Raw genomic sequence first — 25,594 nt, forward strand, 5'->3', positions numbered from 1 at the left:
CTCCTCCAGTCTCAGCTCATAAAAAGCTCAGTGACAGGATGTTTTTCTGTGTGTTGGGGAATGACGCATTTCATCCAATCAGCTAATCACAACCACATCTATCATCAGTAACCCATTTCACCCATCAATTAACTACAGCATACTTTGTAATGTGATTGTGCTTTTTTTATTTTTTGTTTGTTTGCTTTTTTATACATTCTTAATTATTTGCATGTTTATTTACTTGAAGCAGAAAGTCAGCGATTATCTGCTTTTTTAAAGCAGAAACATAACTAATACACATACAGTAGGCCCTTCACATCACAGTTGCTTATCCTTTACTGCGTATCTTATTTTGCATTACTTTAGATTACTTTTGAAGACAGCACAAAAAAAAACACATAAGGCACCTAAGGAATAAGTGAGAACATCATAATCATTTGATTTAATATGCAAATACCACTCACACTTTAATCCAGTCTACTTTACATAATACTGAACTACACTATCTGGGACGTGAGACTGCACATGTCATGCATCTTATTTTGACCATGTTGGTTAATTTCTGATTAATTGCAGGCATCACACCAAGCATTGCAGATGTTAAGTGAATTAACACAGCAGCAGCAGATTACCATAAGTGATTTGTTATCTAGAACACAGGTCCAGAGAGATGTCTCCCCAAAGGGCCTTGTAGAGTAATTAAGAGCGGTCTAGAAGCCGATGAGCCAGGATCTCTCTCTCTCTCTCTCTCTCTCTCTCCCTTTCCCTTTGTAAAGAGCCTTCTCACACAGTCTTTGTCTCTGTCTGTGTACACTCACTAAGGGATGCGACGGGTGACACACTGCAAAGGTAGGTCCTGATCATCAACCCTCGCTTACCCAGATGGCTCTGTGGGCACTGTGTCATCCTTAAGCTGTAAGACATCCATTATGAACTCTGCTCTGAGTACACGCTAAGACAAAAGGGTACTAAACTGTACTTTCTAAACTTTCTGTAATGACGTTTTACATTAAAGATTTAAGGATACCTGATCTGATATACACTACTCTAGTAAAAGATGCATATACTAAGGCACAAAAGATATACTTTTAAGGGTTACTTGCTAGCTACAAGGAAAAGTGAAAAGTACAGTATAGTACCATTTTTCTGCTAGTGCATGATTGTACAATAAAGATTTTGGAGTGAGCTTCCTGGAGTGAGTAATTCTAAATGAGTAGCCTTACACTACACTGTTGAGTGTTTTTCCAGCTTTATCATATGAAATTAAACCTTTGAAAGGTTTAGTATTTTTGATAAGGTGTTTTGAAACCAGAAAACCATGAAACAGTGCAGTGCTTGGTTGCATTACATCAAGGATTAAGAAACATTACTCTAGGAAATGAGGCCCCTGGCTGGATTTTAATCAAGTGGGCCAATTTGGCAGTGCTTTTTTTATTCTACAGTACATGCTCCTCAATAGACCGTCTCAGAGCAGCCTGGCCTAGCTTAGAATGACACAGAATGCAACAGATCCACGTTTGGTGTAAAGGCATGGGTTGATCTGATGGATGTGTGTGTAACAGACCCCCAAAGTGCAATCCTTCCCAATCGACTAATGAGCACTCTCCCTAACATGCACCGAGAGTGTTGTCAGCCTGTGGTTGATTGCCTGTTAACCTGCTTGAGGCATACTGTGTGTTTGCTCACAGCCCTCAATGCCTATTTTTCACATGCACCACAGGAGCTCACATTCTCCTGCAGTTACCCAGCAGCACACTCAAAAGCTTGCTGGCAATATGAGTAGAGCTGCTTTCACTCCATGCACCTCTAATTGTTCTATCAATCCTTTAGAGGCATTACATTCTCATTACCTTATGAAATGCTTCTGAATATTCTTGGGCAATCTTCTTGTCATGTGAGTAGCAGATTTAGATGCAGTGAGAGTTTCGTCTGCGTCTGTGGATGAGTCACCATGTCACCGATGTGTCTGCTTGCCCTACATTACCCTTAACAAGAAAAATGATGCTCAGTTTAAATACTTAGTTGGCAAATACCTCTTTCCCACACTGGTTTGTGATCCAGTAGTTTTGTTAATGTCCTATCGTCCTATCGTGAATGTGGTTATGTCAGAGAATACAGAAGATTTTTTTTTTATACTCCATCCAACTTCTTTGCTATTTCCCCAATCCCATCACTTCACCTAGTGACCGTGCAGATCTTCCTGCACCATCCAGCTATAAGGACCACATCCGCTGAGCTCTGCAAATCAGATGTCCCCTTGTGCTCAACACATTCTTCCCCAGAGGCCAAGATCTCACCCAGGAAGGCAACTCATTCCAGGGGCAGAATGGTTGTACCGTTTACTCCCTCACTGAAGGAATGTCCTTCTCATTCCACCGACTCTCCATTAGACACAAGTTACAGGAACCCCAACAAATCCCCCAGCCAGTATTTTCAAATCTGCTACTGATCTCAGATATAGCACTTATTATAGAAATAGTATTACATGTTTATTAACAACAGCTTTGATTTTTTTTTGTTGTTGTTTTTAATCTTCTCTCATTCTTTTTTTTGTTTTGTTTGTTTTTGGTGATTTTCTGTTTAATTGTTTTGTCTGCCTTTCTGCATGTCATTTGCTATTTTTCACACTTTGTCTGTGAAATGTTGATCAGTTTTGTTTTCGTCTCTTTTTTCGTCTCTAAAATTTTCCCTCATTTGCTTTGCTTGCATATCTGCTTTCTTTACATTTTTATCTATTAAGATGTCGAATCAAGATAATGCACCTATTTATTTTGTTTTAGTAACTGTCCATTAAACACGCAATAAAATGCATAATAGTGAAACAATAAAATGAAATGAAAATAGTTTTCTCTTTCCATTTTTTTTAAACTGTTCCTTTTCATTCATTCATTTGTTTTAACCTTGCTTACCGCTTACATTGTTTGATAAAGCATACATACTTTAATGGTTTTGTGATTCATTTTTCATATCTCCAACATTTTTTAAAAATCTGAATCCATATCTTTACAAACATACAGCCTCCCAGTGTATTCTTAGTATTATAAGGTTCTATCTACATATGAAGAATAAATGGGAGTTAAAATATATACCATATAATACTAAGGTCATGCAATGCTATATAATTTGTTGTTCTGAAAATATTTTGCTTTTTTTAGATGAAGGGTATGTCAAAATGTATTTGAAGGGAAGACCCATCACCATGTACATGCCAAAAGAGCTGGTGGATACATACTGTCTAGAAGGAAAAGCTGATCTGCCTCCTAAAAAACTGAAGTTAGACTGGGTGTATCCTTTTGCATTACAGCAAAATTTTATTCATCTGTTGGTTCTCATTTGTAACCAAGAGAGGTTCGAAGTGAATGAGCAACATGCCAGGACATGGACTAGCTACATAAAATTGCCAAGGTATGAAGGAGTATGTGATGGTTCTTTGTGATGAACTAGATTCCCTTCAGGTTATATACACACAAGTTCTGGGTACACTGTAACCCTGACCAGGGTTAACCAGGAAAATGAATGAATGAATGAATGAATGATCAATTAGTCAACAAGACTGAAATGATAAATGGGTTAAATTCTCTGACACATTTTGCACTTTGTGAGTGCAGACTACACCCTCAGATATTGAAGGGATACTGCGGAATGAATTGATGAGAAATGTATGTATGTGTAAAACCAGCACAGAGTCTTGGTTAGGAATTGAGAAGAATTACATAAATGGTAGGGGTAGGCAGAATCTTTATCATGAACATAAAATGAAGGGGATATGAATTTATAGGAAGATTACTAGGTAAGAGGTGAATCTTTAGGTCTTTCTCCAGAACTATGGTTAGTTCATATCTCCATTGTATTACACTGAAATATACTACATATGAGCATCCTTTTGACATAATGTGAGTTTTTCCATTAGACATTTAATGAATAGTTATCTTTTGAGTGCAGCCAATGAAGTGGTATTTTGGCCAAGTGGAAATATTCATTTTTATTTTGGGAAATTACAGTGCTCTTAAGAAAAATGGCTTAGACCAGCTCTTCTTATCAAAAACCAGGAAACAGAAAATATTTCTTCAAGGATGCATTTATGCATAACTTAGCTGCATTTATAGATAGCAAAGAATGTTCAGTTACCAATATGCATCATCTTCAACAGGAGTGTTTTTTTTGTAATTTTGTACAAGTGGAAATCTATTTTCATGAGAGATATAAAACATTTCACTGCCTGGAGTTGCTCTGATTTCTAAATTAGTGATATAGTTAGGAGGCACATTATTATCTTGACACATCTATGCACAATGCAGCTCTATTTCAGCATGGAGGTCATGATATGCCTCAAAGGGAAATCAACTTGTGTTCTAAGATTACTTGTACATCTAAGGATGAGAAGCAATGATCTTTTAACATGATTTACTATTTAGTTATTTTCTTTCTTGTAGTGTCTACACAGAAGACCAAGTAATCTAGTTTTCACTGAGTCGGCTAACACTGGCTTTTAATCTTCACTGCTGCAGTCTGTCAGTGTTGCTGCAGATCTGTTCTCTTCCTGCTCATGATTCATCGGGCACGTCACTACATAACGGATTACACACTTTTAGAGAGAAGTCTCTAGAAATTCTACGACCACCTTGTGGATTTAGCGCCATGTGTTCACAGTGGGTAATATGTCAGTGCCAGAGCTATTTTTTGTGACATGTAAACTGGATGTGAGCAAATACCAAATTCTTACACTGATCTACAATAACAGCCTAATTTCACATACTGCTGAGCTTTGCTTTTGTTCTTAACCAAAACTCAGCTATGGCTACCGTGGCCGTGACTGTCGGTCCAATCTCTACCTGCTGCCCACTGGAGAGACGGTTTATTTTATTGCCTCTGTTGTGGTGTTGTACAATGTAGATGAGCAGCTGCAAAGACACTACACTGGGCATACTGATGACATCAAATGGTAAGAGCAAAACTTGTACTTATTCTGGATGTCAATCATTAGTGCAACTCCATCTACCTTTCCAAGATTTACTACATTAATAGTCTGCAAAAAAAAAAAAAGAAAAACACTAAAAGCACGGTTCAAATATGAATTACATAATGGAAAAATAATATTAACATTAACATTAACAATAATATTAAAAATAACAATAATATTGTTGAGTCTTAACCTTTTAAGAAAATGGCTCAGCAACACATTTTTTAATCGTCTGAGCAGTTTATCGTCAAAATTGTGTAGAGGAATATGGTAACACTAAGCGACACCATGTTTCATATCCTCTGCCTAAAAGGGAGCTCACTTAGACTGTGGACTAGTAATTATACACTGCATAGAACTGTGTAAAGTGATTTGTATCTTATTTATTACAGATCGTCGAAAGGTCCCAAAGCTTATGTTGCTAAACTAATTCTATAAACTAATATTTTATGTTCTATAAGATGAAATTTATTTATATATAATGCCAAAATAAATGCCGAATGAAGATATCAAATCCTATCATATCATTCCCGTTGTATCAGTCCTTGTTATGTGCTTTTCTTTCTTGTTCAGCATTGTTAACTACTGTCCTTTTGGTCTCCCTCTTGTTCCCTGAAGCCTAGCTGTCCATCCTGATAAAATCACTATAGCAACAGGACAAGTAGCTGGAACCTCCTCGGATGGCAAAGTAAGAGAGTACATACCACCACAGAGTCTGACACTGAGCTGCCTTGAAAGATGTCTACAATTAAATCTGTCATTGGAATGATTTATTTCTGCTTCAAGTGCCTTTCATGTAGAGACAAATGACATGAATAACACTTGATGTCCTTCTAAACAGAAAATTGTAAATAAGATGCTACAAAGAACATGAGAAATTCACATAATAAAAGTTATGGAATATAGTTACTTTCCCTTAATGCAGAGAGTGTAGCACTGAGCTAAAATTATACACCATACAATGGGTTTACTGAAAATATCTGTACATCTGTGTACCAGGCAGATGCAGAGTTTTCTTGAGATCTGTTTCAATATGTTTGGCTGCCCAATTTCTTATACATCAGATGCTTTTCAGCCGAGCCTTTAAAAACGCTTTTGCATGCCTGCTTGTTTCAATGCACACTTACGTCTACACTATTTTATTCATAGTGTATTTTGAACTTGAGTTCAAACTTCACTTTACTTTACACTACTTACAGGAGTGACAGTGTATTTTTATATTTTTTATTATTTACGTATTGTTTCATACATCGGCTTTGTGGAAGTCATGATCACAAAATTAACCCTTGTAAATCATTTTCAACACACTCACTTTAGCCCATTGCACCCACATGTTAGTGCTAGAGTATTTTACAATTTTAAACCTCTGTGGTGCATGTAATCCTAAAACTATCCAAGAGGGCATGAGTGGAAAACTTTTAGGGGAGACTAAGAATACTTGGTAATGCCTTTAAAGCTAGCTAATGCACCTTTCATTGTTCTGGTGATTATTACTGATTACTGTAGAAATGGCTTTGTTTACAGATGACATTTCCATCCATCCAAATAATCTGGAAGACTGTACTAATTATAATCATTTGGTTTGAGATATTTGCAAAACAACCAAGCTTAAAAATGTGAGCTTTGTAAGATTAGAAATGTCACTTCCACCAAAACAAGATTTTTGCTCTTTGCTTGGGTGTGTGTGTGAGAGATTAGCACTGGGGTGGTCAAAATCAAGAGCAAAATGGTTTCTGCTGTGGTAGCATGACCTTAATTCAAACAATAAGCTTTATCAGTTGACATTTATCACTGGTCAAACAAACAAACCAGTCTAGTAGTTGTTGCTCTCCCTCATGGCTGAAGAATGAGGTAGGCCCATGCACTAAGTACCCACATTTACTGCCATGTGGTAGGCTTGTTTCTCTGACCCAACATTAACATGAACTCCAAACCCCATTGAAAGGGATATAATAATATCTTTGTGGCATTGGATCATTCACCCAAAGTGGGAAATCTAACCAATAACTGCAATCCTGAATACATTCCAGGTTGAAGGATTTTTTTATATTAGGTTTTCTGCCATCATGGTCATTCAGATGTAATCCTCATTTCCATGTAAGCAAGTGGAAAGCTTTCCTGGAGAATCAGTAAGCCTTACCTCAAATACCATACACAATCCAAAGGCCAAGTGTAACATAACCAAGAAGGAAGTCAGGATGTATCTGAGAACTCATTGACATAGCAATTAAAAGATTGTGGATTGTTTAAACCCCAAATCTGCATTTGGTGCCTCTGTATTTGTGACACTGTTTAATAGACTATTATGTACCAGTCTAGCCTTACTCCCGAGATATTCAGTGCTAGACAGCCATATGCTAGTGTCTAGACAGTCTACCAACTGCAAACCCAAGCTATTTCTGTATCTTACCTGTTTAATGTATTTATGCACTTCTCTACTTGCCTTTTTTTTTTTTTTTTTTGCAAAGCCTTGCCTTTATTATAGTATTTCTGTGCCTCTGGGCATGATGTTCCTGACCCTTTTCCATTTCTGAACTTTAAGCCCTGAAAAAAAAAAAATTTAATTCATAATGTATCTTTTCAATCCCACTATACAGGATGTTGTGAAATACCTTGCTATGCCTAGCTGAAGAAAAAAGCGATTTTCATGTTTAGTTTCTATATTTTACTGTTTTATGTGTAGTCTCTTATATTGTGTTCTGTAGCTCAGTGATAATAATACTAACTGTCTTTTTTTTTTTTTGCAGCAGTTAGCTCCTCATGTCCGTGTTTGGGACTCTGTGAGTCTAAACACACTTCATGTTCTTGGAGCTGGCTTTTTTGACAGGGCTCTTGTGTGCCTTTCCTTCTCTAAGTCGGTAAGAGACATGTTTTGCATGTTGTATTTCAGAATGGCTTTATTATACCTGTGTCCATTTCAACAACTTATCCAATCACCATGCTGTATTTATAGTTTCTGATAGGAAAAAGGTTGTCTTGGGACTTTTTAAAGGGACTTTAGATTAAATAGCCTACTTGTATTACACATCTGTTAATGATAAAGCATTACACCGTATTTGTGTCTATATTTTAACCATTTAGAATGGAGGCAGCTGGTTGTGTGTAGTAGATGACTCCAACGATCATGTCCTTTCAGTATGGGACTGGCAGCGGGAAGAGAGACTTGCTGAAGTTAAGGTATGTCATTTTAGGACATGTCAACATTTTAATAAGCACTGTGAGCAATTTGTTGAGCTTAAAATCTGACCAATAGTGATATATAAAGCATTCGGACCAAATCGGGGTTAGAAAGTCAGTCTTCTATTACAAATATTATGTTTTATTATATTTAGTTTTAGAAAAGGAATGTTTTAAGTCTTGTATGTGATTTTAAAAAGCATGATGTTAACAGTTTATTTCTCCTATTCCAATGTTAGCTTCCAAGCCCACTGTTAATCACTGTTTTTCTGCACTCTTATTACAGTGCTCCAATGACTCCATTTTCGCTGCTGATTTCCATCCAACAGATGCAAACATAATTGTAACGTGTGGGAAGTCCCACCATTGCTTTTGGTCACTAGAAAAAGGCTCCCTTCTAAAGAAGCAGGGTTTGTTTGAGGTAAATTTACAGATCATGGTATATTTTGGGGAGTAGACTGTTTAAACAGACTGTTTTGTAAGTAATACCAAGCCATATTTATGTTTCTTGCAGAAACAAGAGAAGCCCAAGTTTGTCTTGTGTGTGACTTTTTCAGAAAATGGTGATGCTATCACTGGTGACTCCAGTGGAAATATACTTGTATGGGGCAAAGGTAAAGAATTCAGTGGTAGAACTGTGGACCTGTTTAAAAAATTGCTGATTTAAAAGATATTAGATCATGCATAATGCATACTGTAACCATTCCATACACACATGATGAATTTTTCATAAATATGTCTGTGGTAGTAGTATAATCTTAGCATTCTGCTCTGAGCTTTGCAAACTGTAATGGTGTAACAGCTGCATCCACACAATTTGATTACAGCTGGTAAGGATTTTCAATCAGTGCTGCTTTGCTGAGCAGATCCCTCATATGCTTATTGTTCCTGACCTTCCAGAGAGTGGGGTTAATGCTTGCTAATGTGGTTCACTGCTCTGTGTCTGTCTTGAAGGCTCTAATCGCATTAGTTTGGCCATTCAGGGTGCACATGAAAGCAGCGTGTTTGCTCTGTGCATGTTGAGAGATGGCACGTTGGTTTCGGGTGGGAAAGACCGTAAGCTCACTTCGTGGGATGGAAATTACCAGAAGATTCATATGGTGGAGGTGAGACACTGTTATGCCACCTGAATAAAAGATTATTGAATATTTAATATTAAAATAGCATGTAATGTGCTATGTTTATATTTGATGTTCCTGTATAAAGTGAATTACATAAAATCAACCGGTAGACTAATAACTAGTAATATTAGTTTTCTGCCACTGTATGTTATTCTTCTTAGGTTCCTGAAGTGTATGGGCCTATTCGCACAATTGCTGAAGGAAAGGGAGAAACTATTCTCATTGGAACAACCAAAAACTACATCCTGCTGGGCAATCTGAATGGGGAATTCACCCCCATTATACAGGTGAATACTGAAAGATATAGGCAACTTTGATTCCAAAAAAGGTCAGATTAGTAATCTATTTTATTTAGTTACTTTGTACAAGTGATACATCGTTAAGTACAAAGGTAATATTCTTGTTAACTAGGTGAAAATGCCTCGGTTTAGTCTAATTAAATTATGTGAAATTAACTCCTAAATAAATAGAAATTATTGCAGGCACAACTTAAACTCTATATTCTGCAATTAAACAGTTTTAGTGTATGACTAAGTTTAATATTTGGGTTCAACTCAAATAGACATTATCAGGAAACAGCTATACAGAATTCACATTATATATTTAGATCTAGATCTAGATCCCTCAGACAAAATGGGTTAGAAACCTGAGGAACTGCACTCAACACGGAAACACGTCCTATTTATTATTTAATAAAACATTTTTCTTCCATGACTGTATACTATAAAGTCAAACCATACTAATTGTGCTGAAACGATGTATAGTATGAGCAGTACTTTAGGATTACAGCAACAGTTCTACAGAATCCAGCTGTGATTATCAATTCACAAACGTGTAAAACATTGTTATTTCTCAAACCCTTTAATACTAGTTGAAACTTGTGTCTATGATTGTTTTTCAGGGACATACTGATGAGTTATGGGGCTTAGCTGTGCACCCATTAAAGCTGCAGTTCCTCACCAGTGGCCATGATAAACTGGTCTGTCTGTGGGACTCAGCATCCCATCAGCCACTCTGGACCAAGACACTGGAGGTGAGATGAAACCACAGAATGAATTGCAGAGTTTAAAATATAGCAACAGTGAGGGCATGGTGGCGATTTTGTAAACTCCTTGAGCTTTTTTAACGTGTACTTTCTTTTTTAAAACTGTATGAAGCAACCAAAATATCAATAAACATCACACATTGATACGTACATCTGGGTTGAACTTGCGGTGTATGATTGAGGCCTGTGTTTGTGTTTATGTGGATAGGATGCTGCTCAATCTGCAGGCTTCCATCCCTCTGGGGCAATTGTTGCCATAGGAACGCAGACAGGCAGGTAAGAGAGGCTGTCCCTTCATAGCATTGAGGTCTCTGACATGTCATTACTGTTCTGGCAAATTTCTAATAGTCTAATATGTGGAAGACCCCAAACACATCATTATTATGCAAATTTTATATGTAGACACAGGACTAGATCCATTGTTCAGATATATTTTAAAAATTATTAATATTCATGAGTCATCAGCATATCAAAAAGCAAGGTTAATAGCAATAGAAGTCTTTGAAAATGCTCCAAGCTTTTTAGTATGCAGAGCTTTATATGGTCTGTTCTTCTGTTGTAACTGTATGAACAGGTGGCTTGTCCTGGATACTGAAACTAAGGATCTAGTCACAGTACATACAGATGGGAATGAACAGCTCTCAGTTATGCGTTTTTCTCCAGGTCAGTGTTCTTCTGATAGCCACTATAATGATTTAAATTCTAAAGTAATAAATACAAGGACATTTACAGAGCATCAGTGCACATGACACTTACATGACACAGGATTGAATATTTTGTCTTTCAGATGGCAATTTCCTTGCCATTGGGTCACATGACAATTACATCTACATTTATGCTGTAGCTGAAAATGGCAAGAAATACAGTCGAGTGGGAAAATGCTCAGTAAGTTCTTGTAAATTTTTTTGCAAAAGCACCTCAAGATATATAAATTATATAACTTATAAATAAATTATATTACAAATTTGACCATAATTCACCATTGTTTGTTCTTGTAATCTTACAAAGCAATGTACAGAATTTGTACAAATTCTTTATGCACAAATGTCCTACAATAATAAAGCATTTCAAGATATTGCCCGCGATGAAATTCATTTAATACTGTATGTGTGTATTGTTTTTTGTATTTAGCAGCGGTGCTAATTTGTAGGTTGCTGCTCTATTTTCAGTAGTGCTGAGTAGTACTAGCTTGAAAGGTGAAGCTTTGGAAACTTCTGTTTGAGCACAGTGTATAGATGAGGAGGTGAGAGAGATGGATACACTAAAGGACTAAAGCTCTCCTCCACTGCTCTCTTTAGTTAGAGATAATTTAGCTCGCACCATTATCAGTAGTCGCTTGGTGGAATTGAAATTGACCATAAAAGTAAAAACGTTTAAACAAAAGTCAATTTGTAATTTTATTACAAAATGCATTTTCAGTATGATTGAAAATCACATTAATTTTACTACTGCAAATTGTTCAGGATGGTTTATTTCTTGGAAATAGTCATTTATTGGAGATATTTTTGCTGTGTGTCTCTTGTAGGGTCACTCCAGTTTCATTACTCATCTAGACTGGTCTATAGATTCTCAGTACCTGGTGTCCAACTCTGGAGATTATGAGATCCTTTACTGTGAGTACTGCTACATTTACTATTAACCAGTTCTCATAAACAGGTCATTATTTAGCAGTGAGTTACACATCTGCTGATATGAACTCTGTCTTTTGTACAAAAATCTGGATGACAATTTTAAGAAATGATTGAAATGAATCAAATGTCACTGTAATGTGTAATGTTGTTGTTTTGTCCAGGGATCCCCTCTGTGTGTAAACAAGTAGTGAGTGTGGAAACTACCCGAGATATCCCATGGGCCACTTTTACCTGCACACTGGGCTTTCATGTGTTTGGTGAGTTTCAGGCATTAATGTGTAATAATATGGTTGGTCAAAGATCCGTGAAATAGGTTTCATTGAAGACGCTAGTAAGTGCTTAATGTGTTCATTAAAATGCCTGCACCTTTTCAGGTTCTTTTGTATAATTGAATATGGATTCATATGGATTACTTTACTGAACGGTAGATTTTATCTGTGCTCTTCCTCAGGCTTGTGGCCAGATGGCTCTGATGGGACAGATATTAATGCCGTGTGCAGTTCCAATGAGAAGAGACTTCTCGCTACGGGGGATGATTTTGGAAAAGTGCACCTCTTCTCATTCCCCTGCTCTCAATCCAGAGTAAGCAATCAGCATGTGTTTTATTACCTTTCTGTACATTATATACAGGTGAGAAAAATACATACCTCACTGTTTTGTTTTGCTTTTATATACTTTCTTTCCCCTCTCCTCAGGCTCCTAGTCATGTCTATGGTGGTCACAGCAGTCATGTCACCAGTGTTAACTTCCTGTTTGATGACAGCCACTTGGTGTCCACTGGAGGAAAGGACATGAGTGTAATGCAGTGGCGTGTGATATAAACAACTACTGACATTGTACATGGAAACAGATTGGGACTATTCCCATTACTATTAGATTGAAATGAAAGAGTGGCAGTCATTTGAAGGCATATCACATGTAATGAGGTAAAGCAGGAAGGTTAAGCTATTGTTTGCGATGTTCTAAAACACAAAATAAGCTTACGGTCACATCGGCCATGAGTTGGACATTCTGCAAACTCAACCCTGGGAGTGATGACCATGAACAATTTTTCTCCATGTGATGCATTTTATTTGATGCCAAAGCTGACAAATTACCTTGAAACTGTTACAGCAGACATGGTGTACGGCCCCACCGTCTGGCCTCAATAAGTATTGCAGCCACTCCTGTGTGATTGAATTTCAGTGTGAATGTACAGTATGATTGTCTCAAAACTTCCTAAACTGATCTCAGCTTTCACTCTTCTTTCGAAGAGACATTGTGTATATTAAAGGACTGAAACAGCATGAATTTACCAAACACAGCAATGGCACTGTGATCAAAATAATCCCCCGATTTATACCAAAATGATGCATGAAACCCTTTTTAAAAACACTACAGCTAATAGTTCATAGTTAGGGTACTAGGCTCCTCATTTTCTAATAAGTGTGCTTTAATGAGACTTAATGAAGTGTCTTAATTTCACTGCAAGTTAAGGAAACTGCATTCCTTAAGTATTTACCCCCCCATAGCCCACCTATTCCGCATTTGGAAGTGTTATAACCTAGGAAAACAGGACTCTGGTCATTAAATAGTTGAATTAGATAAATATTCTTTAATATTATGGGCTTTGTGTAGATTTATGACATATAATCCCAATTAATCCCATATTCCCAGGTTTTATCACTACAAAATAAAAAAGTTCAGGGGGGGTCAATACTTATGCAATACAATATTTGATTCATTTCTATTGTCTCCCAGAGCAAAGTGTGGACTAGATGTGGACTAGATTAAACATTACTAATATTACTTTGTATTAAAACCAACAAATCTAGCAATGCAATGTAATTCTTTTGAACTATTCTATGCCGAACTCTCTCTCCACTGCCGAACAACTATAACCGTGCTTTATTTCTTTTGCACTGAAAGAGAAGGAGAAACTCATCAGGGTTTTTAATGACTGTAGTTGGTATATTAAAAATTGTTTTAGCATGCACATAGTTGGTTGGCTATTTTTTTAAGCCTTCATTCAGATTTCATTCATTTCATTCAGATTTTCATTTGCCAGTTGATTGGCATGTAGCACAATAGTAAAAATGTGATTTTGTTTCCGAAAATATGAGTGTTAGACTTTTTTTTTTTTAACATTGAGGAATAGGTTACAATTAAACACTACACACAAATGAATCAGTAGCCATAATGGTATTAGGCATGTAACTGGCATGTATGAACAGGTAACAGTGATTACAGAATGCATAATAAAATGTAAAAATCCGGCCTCATTCTAATCATTATCACCTTTGATCATTCATATTAAATTAATTCAAACCTATCTGGATGTGTGTGGTCTTTTATTTATACATCTCTAGGCTAAATCATCTGGAATGTTCTAAAGAGAGATGTGCATAGATATAAACAGAACTTTGTGTCACCTGATTTCAAGAGAAGGCGTACAACACGGCCCTATGTGACCTGTGTGTTAAATCCAGTAACAAGCTTAGTTTACCCTGCTGTAAACAAATAGCTAAAGACCAGCATAAGCCGCTCAGCATGAAAAGCACACAAGCATGAAATTCATAAAATGTTGTCTTTATTCTTAGCAAGACTGCTAAAATGCATTAAGTGTAGAGCACATGGTTCTTCTGTTATAAATGTATATGAATTTGCTACAACTTACTATGCTTACAACTACATGGAAATATGGATAATAATAACTCTTGTTTGCTAGCTATCCAGCACTCACATGCAACTGAACACATTATGTATAAATCTGGACACAAAGCAGATTTACAGATATTCAGAGATAGATTTTTGTTTGTCCCTATTAAGCAATCCAAAAGATTACTATAAACTGAACACTGAGACTGTATACCTGATTAACACAACAATAATAGAAAGGCTGTTCCATAATTGTGTGGCTTTGTAAGAAAAAGCTTTGCTATCATCTTGTTTATTCTAGGTACCAACAAAGAGTTTGCACCTTTTGATGCAAGCAGGCATGGCAGATCATAAAAAGTTTCACCAGGTACTGCAACAAGAGAACACACTGTGCTTTACACATCATGTATTTTATAACCAATGACAAATTTTACTGGGAGCCAATGTAGTGTGGATAAGATAGGAGTCAAATCTGACTATGAATTTAATAAGGACTGCTGCATTGTGGCCTAACTGGAGCTCATTTGTGTACCTACTGGAACATCCAGACAGCAAGGTATTAAAATAGCCCAACCTAGAGGTGACAACAGCATGAACTATTTTTTCTGCATCTTGTGACATTATATGTATTAAAGAAGGACAGCTATCCTAGTGGTATTATCTACATGAACAATGAATGCAAGACTGGAGTCAGTAACTATAAAAATGACTTTTACTGCTGCATGTGAGTTATTATGGGTAATTATGCTATTTTGTAATCACAGTAGTTGTGTCTAGCTGCTTGTGGTGCTGATAGAAGTACTTCTGTCCTATCAGAGTTAAGTAGGAGGAAGTTATTCAGGATCCACTGTCTAATGTCCTTCACACATTCTTTAGTTTTGCTAAGCTGGTGTCTGTCATCTGGCTTTGTTGAAACTTATAGCTACGCCTCATCAGCATAGCAGAGAAAGCTAATACTATGTTTACGGATAATTGTTTATTTGAGGTGGCATATTTAGAGAAAAGAGCAGTGGGACTAGAACAGAACCATGTGGAACACCACACTTTACTTTAGGGTGCATAGAGGTGTCACAATTTACAGTGCGGAGCACCTACAAACTGATCAGTTATCAGTCCTGGTCCAAGACCTGGTTTTATTAGTGAAGGCTGTTCCCTTAACTCCAACAACATTTTCTAAACTATCTAGAAGAATATTATGTACAATAATATCAAAAGCTTTACTTAGATCAAGCAACACAGGCAAGGAGACGTAGGCAGTCTTGTCTCAGAACTGTGATGAGGCACAAATCTGACAAGAGTCTAATTTCGGTTTTTTTGATCAAGAGTTTGATTACTGCTAGTTACAAGGTTTTAAGTATTTAGCCAGTGTTAAAGCAGGAATGGATCGTTTTATCATTCAAAATCTAAGAGATTTGCTTTTGGTAGTATCTGTTTGATACACAAGTTGATTTTTAGGAGGAAACAAACCAAATCTGGAAAATAGTCTAATGGCTCCACTGACATTTATTATGTATATATTGTTTTCTACAGTTATCAAATTTTCTCACTTTAAATTAATAGTCTGATTTCTTTTTGAGCAATATTTCATGTATGTACAGGTACATCTCAAAAAATTAGAATATCATGAAAAAGGTCAATATTTTTTGTCACTCAGAAAGTGAAACCCATATATTATATAGATTCATTACACATAGAGTAAACACCTGCAAAGGTTTCCTGAGCTTTTAAATGGTCTCTCAGTCTGGGTCAGTAGGCTACACAATCATGGGGAAGACTGCTGACTTGACAGTTGTCCAGAAGACAGTCATTGACACCCTTCACAAGGAGGGTAAGCCACAAAAGGTCATTGCTAAAGAAGCTGGTTGTTCAGAGAGTGCTGTATCCAAGCATATTCATAGAAAGTTGAGTGGAAGGAAAAAGTGTGGTAGGAAAAGGTGCACCAGCAAAAGGTATAACTGCAGCCTTGAGAGGATTGTCAGGCAAAATCCATTCAAGAATTTGGCGGAGCTTCACAAGAAGTGGACTGAGGCTGGAGTCAGCGCATCAAGAGCCACTACGCACAGACGAATCCTAGACATGGCCTACAAATGTCGCATTCCTCATGTCAAGCCACTCCTGAACTAGAGACAATGTCAGAAGTCAGTGGTCCAAAGTCCTCTTTTCAGATGAAAGTAAGTTTTGCATTTCATTTGGAAATCAAGGTCCCAGAGTCTGGAGGAAAAGTGGAGAGGCACAGAATCCATGTTGCTTGAAGTCCAGTGTGAAGTTTCCACAGTCGGTGATGATTTGAGAAGCCATGTCATCTGCTGGTGTTGGTCCACTGTCCACTGTCCAAAGTCCACAGTCAACGCAGCCATCTACCAGGAAAATTTAGAGCACTTCATGCTTCCTTCTGCTGACAAGCTTTATGGAAATGCTGATTTCATTTTCCAGCAGGACTTGGCACCTGCCCACACAGCCAAAGGTACCAAAAGCTGGTTCAATGACCATGGTGTTACTGTGCTTGATTGGCCAGCAAACTCGCCTGACCTGAACCCCATAGAGAATCTATGAGATACTGTCAAGAGGAAGATGAGAGACACCAGACCCAACAATGCCGATGACCTGAAGGCCGCTATCAAAGCAACCTGGGCTTCCATTACACCTGAGCAGTGCCACAGTCTGATTGCCTCCATGCCATGCCGCATTGATGCAGTAATTCATGCAGAAGGAGGCCCAACCAAGTATTGAGTGCATAGAAATGAACATACTTTTCAGAAGCCTGACATTTCTGTTTGAAATATCCTTTTTTTATTGATCTTATGTAATATTCTAATTTTCTGAGACACAGAATTTTGGGTTTTCCTTATCTGTAAACCATAATCATCACAATTTCAAGAAATAAAGGCTTGAAATATTTCACTCTATGTGTAATGAATCTATATAATATATGGGTTTCACTTTCTGAACTGAGTGACAAAAAATATTGACCTTTTTCATGATATTCTAATTTTTTGAGATGTACCTGTATTGCTACTACATACTGTTGGTTTTTTTGCTTCTTTGGTGGTCTTGTGCCTTGTTAATTTTGCTACTATATTAAATACACATCTAGGATTATTTTTGTCTTTCCATAGCTAACAAGGCTCTTCTTCCATGCTGTCACATTGCGGACATCACAAACTCCATTCCACCGTGGCCTACAAACATGGCTGCCCCATCATATTCCCTGCAGCCACCTTTACTTCCTTGTTCCCAGTCACCATGATTCTTTGTGAAGCCCAATGTCCTGGTTAAAAGAAAAGTTAAAAGAAAAAAAAGTTACTTACAAACTGTTAAGTTGTCTTTATTTGTCAAATATACATTACTGCACAGTGAAATTCATTCTTCGCATATCCCATCCTTGGGGGATGGGGTCAGAGCACAGGGTCAGCCATGATACAGTGCAGGTTGTGGGCCTTGCTGGGGCATGAACCCTGATCTTCTGGTCAATGACCCAGAGCCTTAACCACTCGAGCTAACACTATCTTTGTTACAGTGATCACTACTGTTTTCTGTCATTTTAAAATTAACTTCAAACTTCACTTTCAGTTAACGTTTCAGGGTTTGAAATGTCATTTGTGCATGCATATAAAATAAATATATTACTATTAATTTTATTTACTTTTAAGTAGACATGTTGATTAGGGGTGTGTCATACGTAACTATCATGGGGTGTTCATACGTAACTAGGTTTTAATTTAAAATGCCACTATTCATTAAGTAACAACTTAAGAGCTGTATTTAATTTGCGATATTTGGTGAAGTGTTGCCACTATAGGGAAAATTATACCTATGGTTTTAATTCTGTTATTATGTGATCAAACTTATACTATATAGACAGAGGGGATGTGGTAGCTCAATGGTTAAGGGGTTGGACTACTGACTGGTTGTGAGTTCTGGGCCCTTGAGCAAGGCCTTTATCCCACAATTGAATGAAATGAGATAAAAATGTAAGTTGCTCTGGATAAGGCCCAAATGCTGGAAATGTAAAGACATTAAATATATGTCAATAGGATGTCTAAATTTTGACCAGACTGAATTTTTTTTTATTAAAGATATAGAAATGTTGACTACTGTAATTGTACACAACATTTCAAACATACTAAGGACCAAAAAATAAATCTGTGTCTATATATTAATAGCAAGAACCTTAACTTTAACTAGGGTCAGCCTTTGCTTCCAGAATAGCTTTAATCCTTCTTGGAATACTGTCACACAAATCCTAAATAGTTCTGGTGGGATGTTAGACCGTCCTTCAAGATGGAAATATTCCAGTACTGTGAGGGATGAAGGAAGTGGATATCTGCTTTGCAGTCTGTGCTCCAGAACTTCCCATTAAAATTCAATTATGTTGAAATAAGTTTCAATTTATAACTAGGGACCCATAGAAGAAGGTTGACATCATCCTGCTGCTCATCAAGCTTGCAATATTTACAGCAGTACATCATCAGGGAAGAGTGTTTGTACCATAGGGTGCACCTGGTCATGGGAAATGGCAAGCATTCACTGACCTAATGATTTCCTAGAGACTATAATGGCTGCCCATACCATTATACATCTCCCACTGCACATAAACATTAGCAGCAGATATTGTTTGTTGAAGGCATTGTTTGGCTTTATCCAACATAAAGCCAGATGAAACGAAATATGATTAAAAAAATAGACAAATCTGACTATAGATGTTGTGATTACACCAAATTATACATCTTTGCATCTTATATATATAGTTAATCTTTATGAAGCTCATGGCATACCGTTTTGTTTCTTTAAACATGTGCTCATTCAGTTCTGTTTTTAATTTTATGGCTGTACTTTCTGGGGACTTAGCAATTCTGTAAAGTGTCTGTCTATCCTTGTCAGTGACCACTTGCACATGCACCTGCTATTCAGACACCCACTGTTTGTCCTCTTTGGAACTGTTTGCTGTCTCATTACTTTTTCTTTTTCTTTTTAAACTCAAATATCAAAACGCTAAATGTCAAACCTCTTCTATGGCTCAGCTATGTGCTGTTAGTTAGTTATCTGTTTAATATAACATATCGTCTATATAATCATTAATATCATCTTTACTGCTATATGACGTAATTTTCTATGCAATGCTACTGTTATTTAGTCCAACTATATAGTGGGCCTTCTGGATGGTTGTGGGCTATATAAAGGTGAAAGGATAATAACATCTTTTTATGGGCCAGTTTAAATCAGGCCATGGATATCTCTGCTCAGTTGGTGCCTACTGAGTATTTTTAGAGGTCTGAGTGCTAACCCTGCTAAAAATCCAGCATAGTCTGACAAGCTACCAGCTGCCTTTACTCGGGCAGAGGTGGTCAAACTGGTGCTGAAGTAAACAGATTTTAATGGAAAGCTACTAAATCTACAATATTGAAATTATAGTTTTTAAAAACCCAAAATAGACACAACATAAAAAATATTCTTTGCTACAAATAGTAAGAAATCTGAAACGTATCGCATAGTATATTCGCTTCATTCACGTAATAAGTAAACTGGAAAAATAACTTGTGTTGTGCCAGTTTGCCCAGATTGAGCTGTGTTTTGGCAGCTGGTGACTGTTCAGGCCAAGCTGAAATTATTCATCAGGGAGCACCTTTATTACTATTTAGCTTAAATATTTTTAAGGGAAAAAATATCAACAGAAGCTGCCTGTACAAACGAATTAGCTACAGATGAAGGTATTTATTGCAATTATTCATCCGTCTGTTTCTGATTGTTGTCAGAAAAGTGTCCTCAATCGAGCACGTGCTGAAATATGAATCTACATCATACAGCATACGGTCCTGCTTTAATATTGATCACCCAACAAAGAGGGCACCGCCCACCCTGCGTGACGTCCAGTCAAACTGACGCGCATGCGCAGTGCAGCAATGAGAGAAGGTCAGTTAGAATAAATTGACTGGCTTGCTTTAAAAAAAGAAAAAAAGAAAGAAAGAAAGAAAACACACAGAAAATGTATCAGATTTTGTGTAATAAAATAAATGCAATCGGCTACCATTTCTTTAAGTGAAGAAGTTAACCTAAGGGACAGGAAGAATAATCGCCACACCTTATAACACAGACGCTGCAGTACCTCGTTGTTGCCACTAGGGGCCAGTGTTTTACGGCTGATGTTCAGATTCGCACCCTTCAAACCGGCTGCCTGAATTCAAGAGGGAGTAAAAAACGGCATCTCCGGAGCGCTTTAGCCAAACGATTCATTACTGACGATGTTATGGGCGCGACCGTTGTCTGAACATGGAATTTGCTTTAGATGTATATAATGAGAAATTGCGATATAATGCAGACGCTGCTGAGTTGGCTGAGCTGTTGAGAGGGCTGAGTCGCCCATCACTGACGGAGCGCTGTTATCACCTCGACTAGAGCCATTATTCTAAAAAAAAAAATAAAAATCTCAACGTTTTCATCTTTACACGACTGAACTACTACACTCCTGGCTTTGGCTTATACGCCATCTAAATGCGCCGGTGATTCTACGGGGACAGAGATCGCCTTTTACCTCCTTATTGTCTATACGTGGAAAACGGCATTAAAATGAGGTAAGCGATCCTTCTGGCGTATTTGTTGACAACGCGTGCCGCAAATCAGAGCGACAGGGACGCTGACATTAGAAACGTGAATGAAAAAGACAGACGAGATTTCAGAAGATCTGCTTTTAAAAACTGCAGATGTCTGTGCTGTCCTAATGCACAGTAGTACCATGAGCCATGAGCATAGAGGGCCTGTGAAATCGCCAGATCACCTGTCCTCCTGTTGTGCTGACAGAAATCAGGGTGTGTTTTTATTTCATTCAGCGCCCAAAGATCATCGTCCTCTATTATAATCCATACTGCAGGCTATGCATGCAATACCCTGTCTGTGAGACACCATGTATGGTCATGTATAAACGAACCACGTCGATTTGCTTATTATGAGGGGAAAATTGTATACACTGCAAATAAACATCAGCACTTCACATAATATGCTGGCTAACAGGCCGGTGTCTGTGTACGAAATATAATAATAATAATAATAATAATAATAATAATAATAATAATAATAATGACGTAATTGTAGTGACTGTCAGACGACGCGATAAGTCTTGATGACATCACGGTGAGGATGATGAGAACAGATGCTGAATTCTTAAGAGAAGAGGCGCGCGCGCACGATCGGGGTGTTTTTTTTTCTTTTCTTCCTTCGTAATAAACGTCATAATGTCAAGCAACAAAGTAGTTTGAAAATAACACATGCGTGGATTATTGTGGCGATGGATATATATACATTTAAGCGGAACATGTCTTTTCTTTCTTTGTGGCTCATTTCTGTAGTTCAGTTCAATTCGGCTTTGAACAATAGACATTGTCACTAACAGCTTGACAGAAATCTGGACGTAGACTTAGATCCTTAACTAGCAACCCATCGGCCCTAGTGCAGACAGTGACAAGGAAATGTTGAGAGTATGAAACGTTGAGGGGAACCAAACCCGGTTGAGAATCCGGTGGGGACAGTGGTAGCTCAAGTGGTTAAGACTCTGGGTCTGCCACCGTTGGGCCCTTGAGCACGGCCCTCAACCCACCCTGCTCCAGGGGCGCTGCATTATGGCTGACCCTGCGCTATGACCCCAACCTCCAAGGATGGGATATGCAAAGAAAGAATTTCACTGTGCCATAATGAATATGTGATAAATAAAAACAACTTAACTTAGAATCCACTGACATTAAATAGTGGCATTATAACAATCAAGAATTGTATACTATGAAGTCAGACAGTACTAAGTATGTTAATAGGTTGTTTATGAATACAACAGATGTTTTGAGGTACAGGTCTATAGTATCCAAGTGAAATTTTTTACTGAAGAATGGGTGAGTCCTAGACATAAATGGTTATGGTAAGTTCAATGTGAGTGAGCAATAGTACATCACATTTAAAGTTCACCTTGGTATGTTCAGGAGGAGATAATGAAACACGTAAGGTAAGGTAGCTGTAAATCTGCAGCCTAGTCAGTGAACAGTGGGTGCAAGGTGGGAATATACCCTGCAATGGACTTCAGTCCATCTCTGATCACTTCACACACACATTCATACACTCATTTCTACCTAGTGTCAATTTAAAGTGCTGATCCACCTGCTGGCATGTTTTTTTGGGTGGAAATTGGAGGAAACCCACATGAAGCTCACACAGACACAAAAGGAACTCACTTCAGCTGAAGATCAAACTGGGAACCCTGAAGCTGTGAGTTGGCTTTTTTACCTGCTGTGAATGTAAGATCTAATTCCTCCTTCATGTATAGGCGTTTCCTATTCCTTGCATGTGAATGACCCCTCATGGCATAAATATTATGATACCTGAGTTTCATAGATTGAAAAAGTCCTAATCATTCAGCATGGCTGAAGAGAGTACAGTTTCTGTACCGAATGGCAGGTTTTGATTATTTTTCTAAATAATAAATGCATCTAATTGTTAACGCTTTCCATTTTGTTCATATTCCTTTCCGTATATCAGCAACTATTCTATGCATGTTGTACATTTTTCACATCATGAAAATACCTTGTATTTGACCAAAATTGTGATATCTTCAGGAAACTTGTTAACTGAGTAATTTGTGTTATGGTGTACAGAACTTTGTAATGAACCTAGCATCAGCTGCGTTTCATGTTTCCAACAGCAAGCATGTGAACACGACATACTTTTAATTATCACTTCAGTAGTGGGAGGCAGAACAACACCATTACTTTACAATCATTCATATGACATGTTTATGAGGCATAATTATAATTTAAGTATATATGAACCATGATGAACCATTGCAAGTGACAGGATTAATCACAATCTTCTGGTCACCACCATAGCTAAACTAGTACTGTGAACTTATTGTATTACTCTACAACAAACCCTTAAAGTTTTCTTTCGCTTCTTTATTGACTTTCTCTAGTAATTGTTGCCGAAAGGAAGTCTCATATAACTCTCCATTCCAGCTGATGTCTCTCTAGCAAGAAAACTCAACCGTTTGGCCAGAAGAATTTACGCAACCCACAGCTCTCTTATATAAGTATATCTTCCTAATGTGGGTTATTTTTAGATTTTGTCTGAAAAGTGGTGCTCCATCATGGTAAGACGAATCTGCATTCTTTCCCCTGCCTAACATATGCACATAGTGGGAACATGAAAATGTTCAGAAGAGCTATTTTTGTAGACTGACTGTGAGAGCGTTTACTCGAGTGACTCATGGAGGCCCTGTGCATGTGTCTGTGTGTAATCTGTTCATGTGTGTGTGGTGATATTTTCAGATCAGTGAGTCTGGATATCACAGGTGTAGGGAAAGTTCTTTTGACGCAGAAACATCTTTGCACATCTCTAAAGTCTTACTTGTAAAGATGTGCACAAATGATCACATTGCTCTCAGTGGCCTGTTTTTAGTTATGTTATGTTATTCTTAAATGTCTGTTAACATTACCATACATACTTAAAAGTAAAGAAGTAAATAAAAAAAAACCCAGTCAGTATTCATGACTGTTTAGGCAGATTAGCACTAAGCAGGAAAGCTTTCTCCTTAGTAAATATAGCTAATTGGGCATCCTTTTAGTTTTTTTGGCTCATCATTTTTCCTGTAAACACATCTACTTCCTGTTAGGATTGTCTTTGATGTGTCCTCATTCGCTTAAATCCTCATAAGCATTTGAGCTTACGCAGCCTGTAGTTCATTTTGCTAGATTTTAAGTATCCAGCTGGCTGTTTATACGGATTAAATGATTGGAATGGGAAACATATAAGATATAACAATAGTGTACATTGTTTGACGGCACAGTTCGCAACACAGCAATGTCACAACAACCCTGTTTGCCAATTAGGAAGTCAGCACAATGTTTTTATGATCTCCTCAGTATCCTTCAGTATACTGTGTGATTAAAATCCTATCAGGGTTGTACCCTGTGATCAGCAGATTCACCTTGTGTGTCAGTCTTGCAAGTTTCTTCCTGTGATTAAGCTACATAACCTTCTCTTAATGACTACATCCAGTAACTGAAGAAATATTCCAAGTTGTCTAAATCAGAATATTATACATTTACAGTCTAAAAGGAACATAATTGTAGCAGAAGGTCATCAGTTAAATGTGATGTTGAGGAGGTGTAGGCCCAATTTGTTGTGCTTGATGCCGGATGTGTGTGCAGATGTGTGTGTTATGTGAGATACAGTCTTTAAAAAGGCATTTTAGATCAAACGGCACGTGTAAGAATGAGTGCCACCATAAATAAAACTTTTGTTTTTCAGTTAAGTAATCTCGAATTGATTCCAGAAAACTGTGGGCATTACATTAGTCTCTCTCACTCTCTGTGTGTGTGTGTGTGTGTGTGTGCTTGCAGTAGTTAGAAGGATCATGTGGTTGTTGCACATAAGCAATATTCCAGCCTCCTCCTCCACCCTTCATTCCTGTGGATAGAAGTGATTGGCAGAAGGAGAAGGCTGTTGGTTTGTAGCTGTCACATGTTTATGTTCCTCTGTTTCTTTCTCTCCATTCCTTCTTTCTATACTATTGCTCTCCTGTGCAAGGTCTCTTGGCTGACCTCTGTATCAGCTCCTTACTTTTGCTTGTACGTCTTTGCAGCTCTGCTAAAACACACAAACACACACATTCACACACACACACTCAGCAAGCGTGGTAGCCAGGCATGTTGATTTGTCTCGCCAGCTGTTCTTCCACAAGAACGAGCTGATTAGTTTTCTCACACTGAGCCATAACACACACAACTCTCACGTTCCTTGTGAGCTTTAAAGGCATAAACATGCGGTATTTTGGAGAGCATTTTCTGCAGTGGATAGAAGCCAAGGAGCAGCTGTCAAATAATAGCTTTCATTACTGCATGTGCCTCCCACATTTTTCCTGCTGCCTCATTATATGTGAAGATTGACATATATAGAACACAAATTGTATGGTATAAACACACACTTGTAATGAGGGTCCATGCAACTAGCAAAATGTTTTGAGACTTTCACAAGAGAAGAGCTGCTGGGCAGAAAAATAGAGACAGTG

General features: G+C 37.6%; 2 protein-coding genes across 8 annotated transcripts in view; both read left to right on the forward strand.

Moving 5' to 3' along the window:
* eml1 (EMAP like 1) overlaps positions 1 to 14,227 on the forward strand; it is a 37,596-nt gene extending 23,369 nt beyond the window's left edge. Inside the window, exons 6-23 of the mRNA XM_058399319.1 lie at positions 805 to 831; positions 3,138 to 3,267; positions 4,775 to 4,924; positions 5,561 to 5,630; positions 7,690 to 7,800; positions 8,024 to 8,119; positions 8,406 to 8,540; positions 8,634 to 8,733; positions 9,074 to 9,225; positions 9,402 to 9,527; positions 10,142 to 10,273; positions 10,494 to 10,561; positions 10,860 to 10,948; positions 11,073 to 11,170; positions 11,811 to 11,898; positions 12,078 to 12,173; positions 12,368 to 12,498; positions 12,612 to 14,227. Of these exons, the coding sequence (XP_058255302.1) occupies positions 805 to 831; positions 3,138 to 3,267; positions 4,775 to 4,924; positions 5,561 to 5,630; positions 7,690 to 7,800; positions 8,024 to 8,119; positions 8,406 to 8,540; positions 8,634 to 8,733; positions 9,074 to 9,225; positions 9,402 to 9,527; positions 10,142 to 10,273; positions 10,494 to 10,561; positions 10,860 to 10,948; positions 11,073 to 11,170; positions 11,811 to 11,898; positions 12,078 to 12,173; positions 12,368 to 12,498; positions 12,612 to 12,737 (1,925 nt within the window). The 3' untranslated portion in view covers positions 12,738 to 14,227. The remainder of the gene's footprint in view (positions 1 to 804; positions 832 to 3,137; positions 3,268 to 4,774; positions 4,925 to 5,560; positions 5,631 to 7,689; positions 7,801 to 8,023; positions 8,120 to 8,405; positions 8,541 to 8,633; positions 8,734 to 9,073; positions 9,226 to 9,401; positions 9,528 to 10,141; positions 10,274 to 10,493; positions 10,562 to 10,859; positions 10,949 to 11,072; positions 11,171 to 11,810; positions 11,899 to 12,077; positions 12,174 to 12,367; positions 12,499 to 12,611) is intronic.
* Positions 14,228 to 20,526: 6,299 nt separating this feature from the next.
* Positions 20,527 to 25,594, forward strand: part of evla (Enah/Vasp-like a) — a 43,840-nt gene continuing 38,772 nt past the window's right edge. The window contains exon 1 of one of the 7 annotated variants that reach the window (XM_058399157.1): positions 20,527 to 21,122. In XM_058399157.1, the coding sequence (XP_058255140.1) occupies positions 21,118 to 21,122 (5 nt within the window). In that variant the 5' untranslated portion in view covers positions 20,527 to 21,117. The remainder of the gene's footprint in view (positions 21,123 to 25,594) is intronic. The other 6 variants (XM_058399158.1, XM_058399156.1, XM_058399164.1 and 3 more) reach the window with 6 other exon arrangements.

Source organism: Hemibagrus wyckioides, linkage group LG09 (assembly GCF_019097595.1).
Source record: "Hemibagrus wyckioides isolate EC202008001 linkage group LG09, SWU_Hwy_1.0, whole genome shotgun sequence".
Taxonomy (NCBI): Eukaryota; Metazoa; Chordata; class Actinopteri; order Siluriformes; family Bagridae; genus Hemibagrus; species Hemibagrus wyckioides.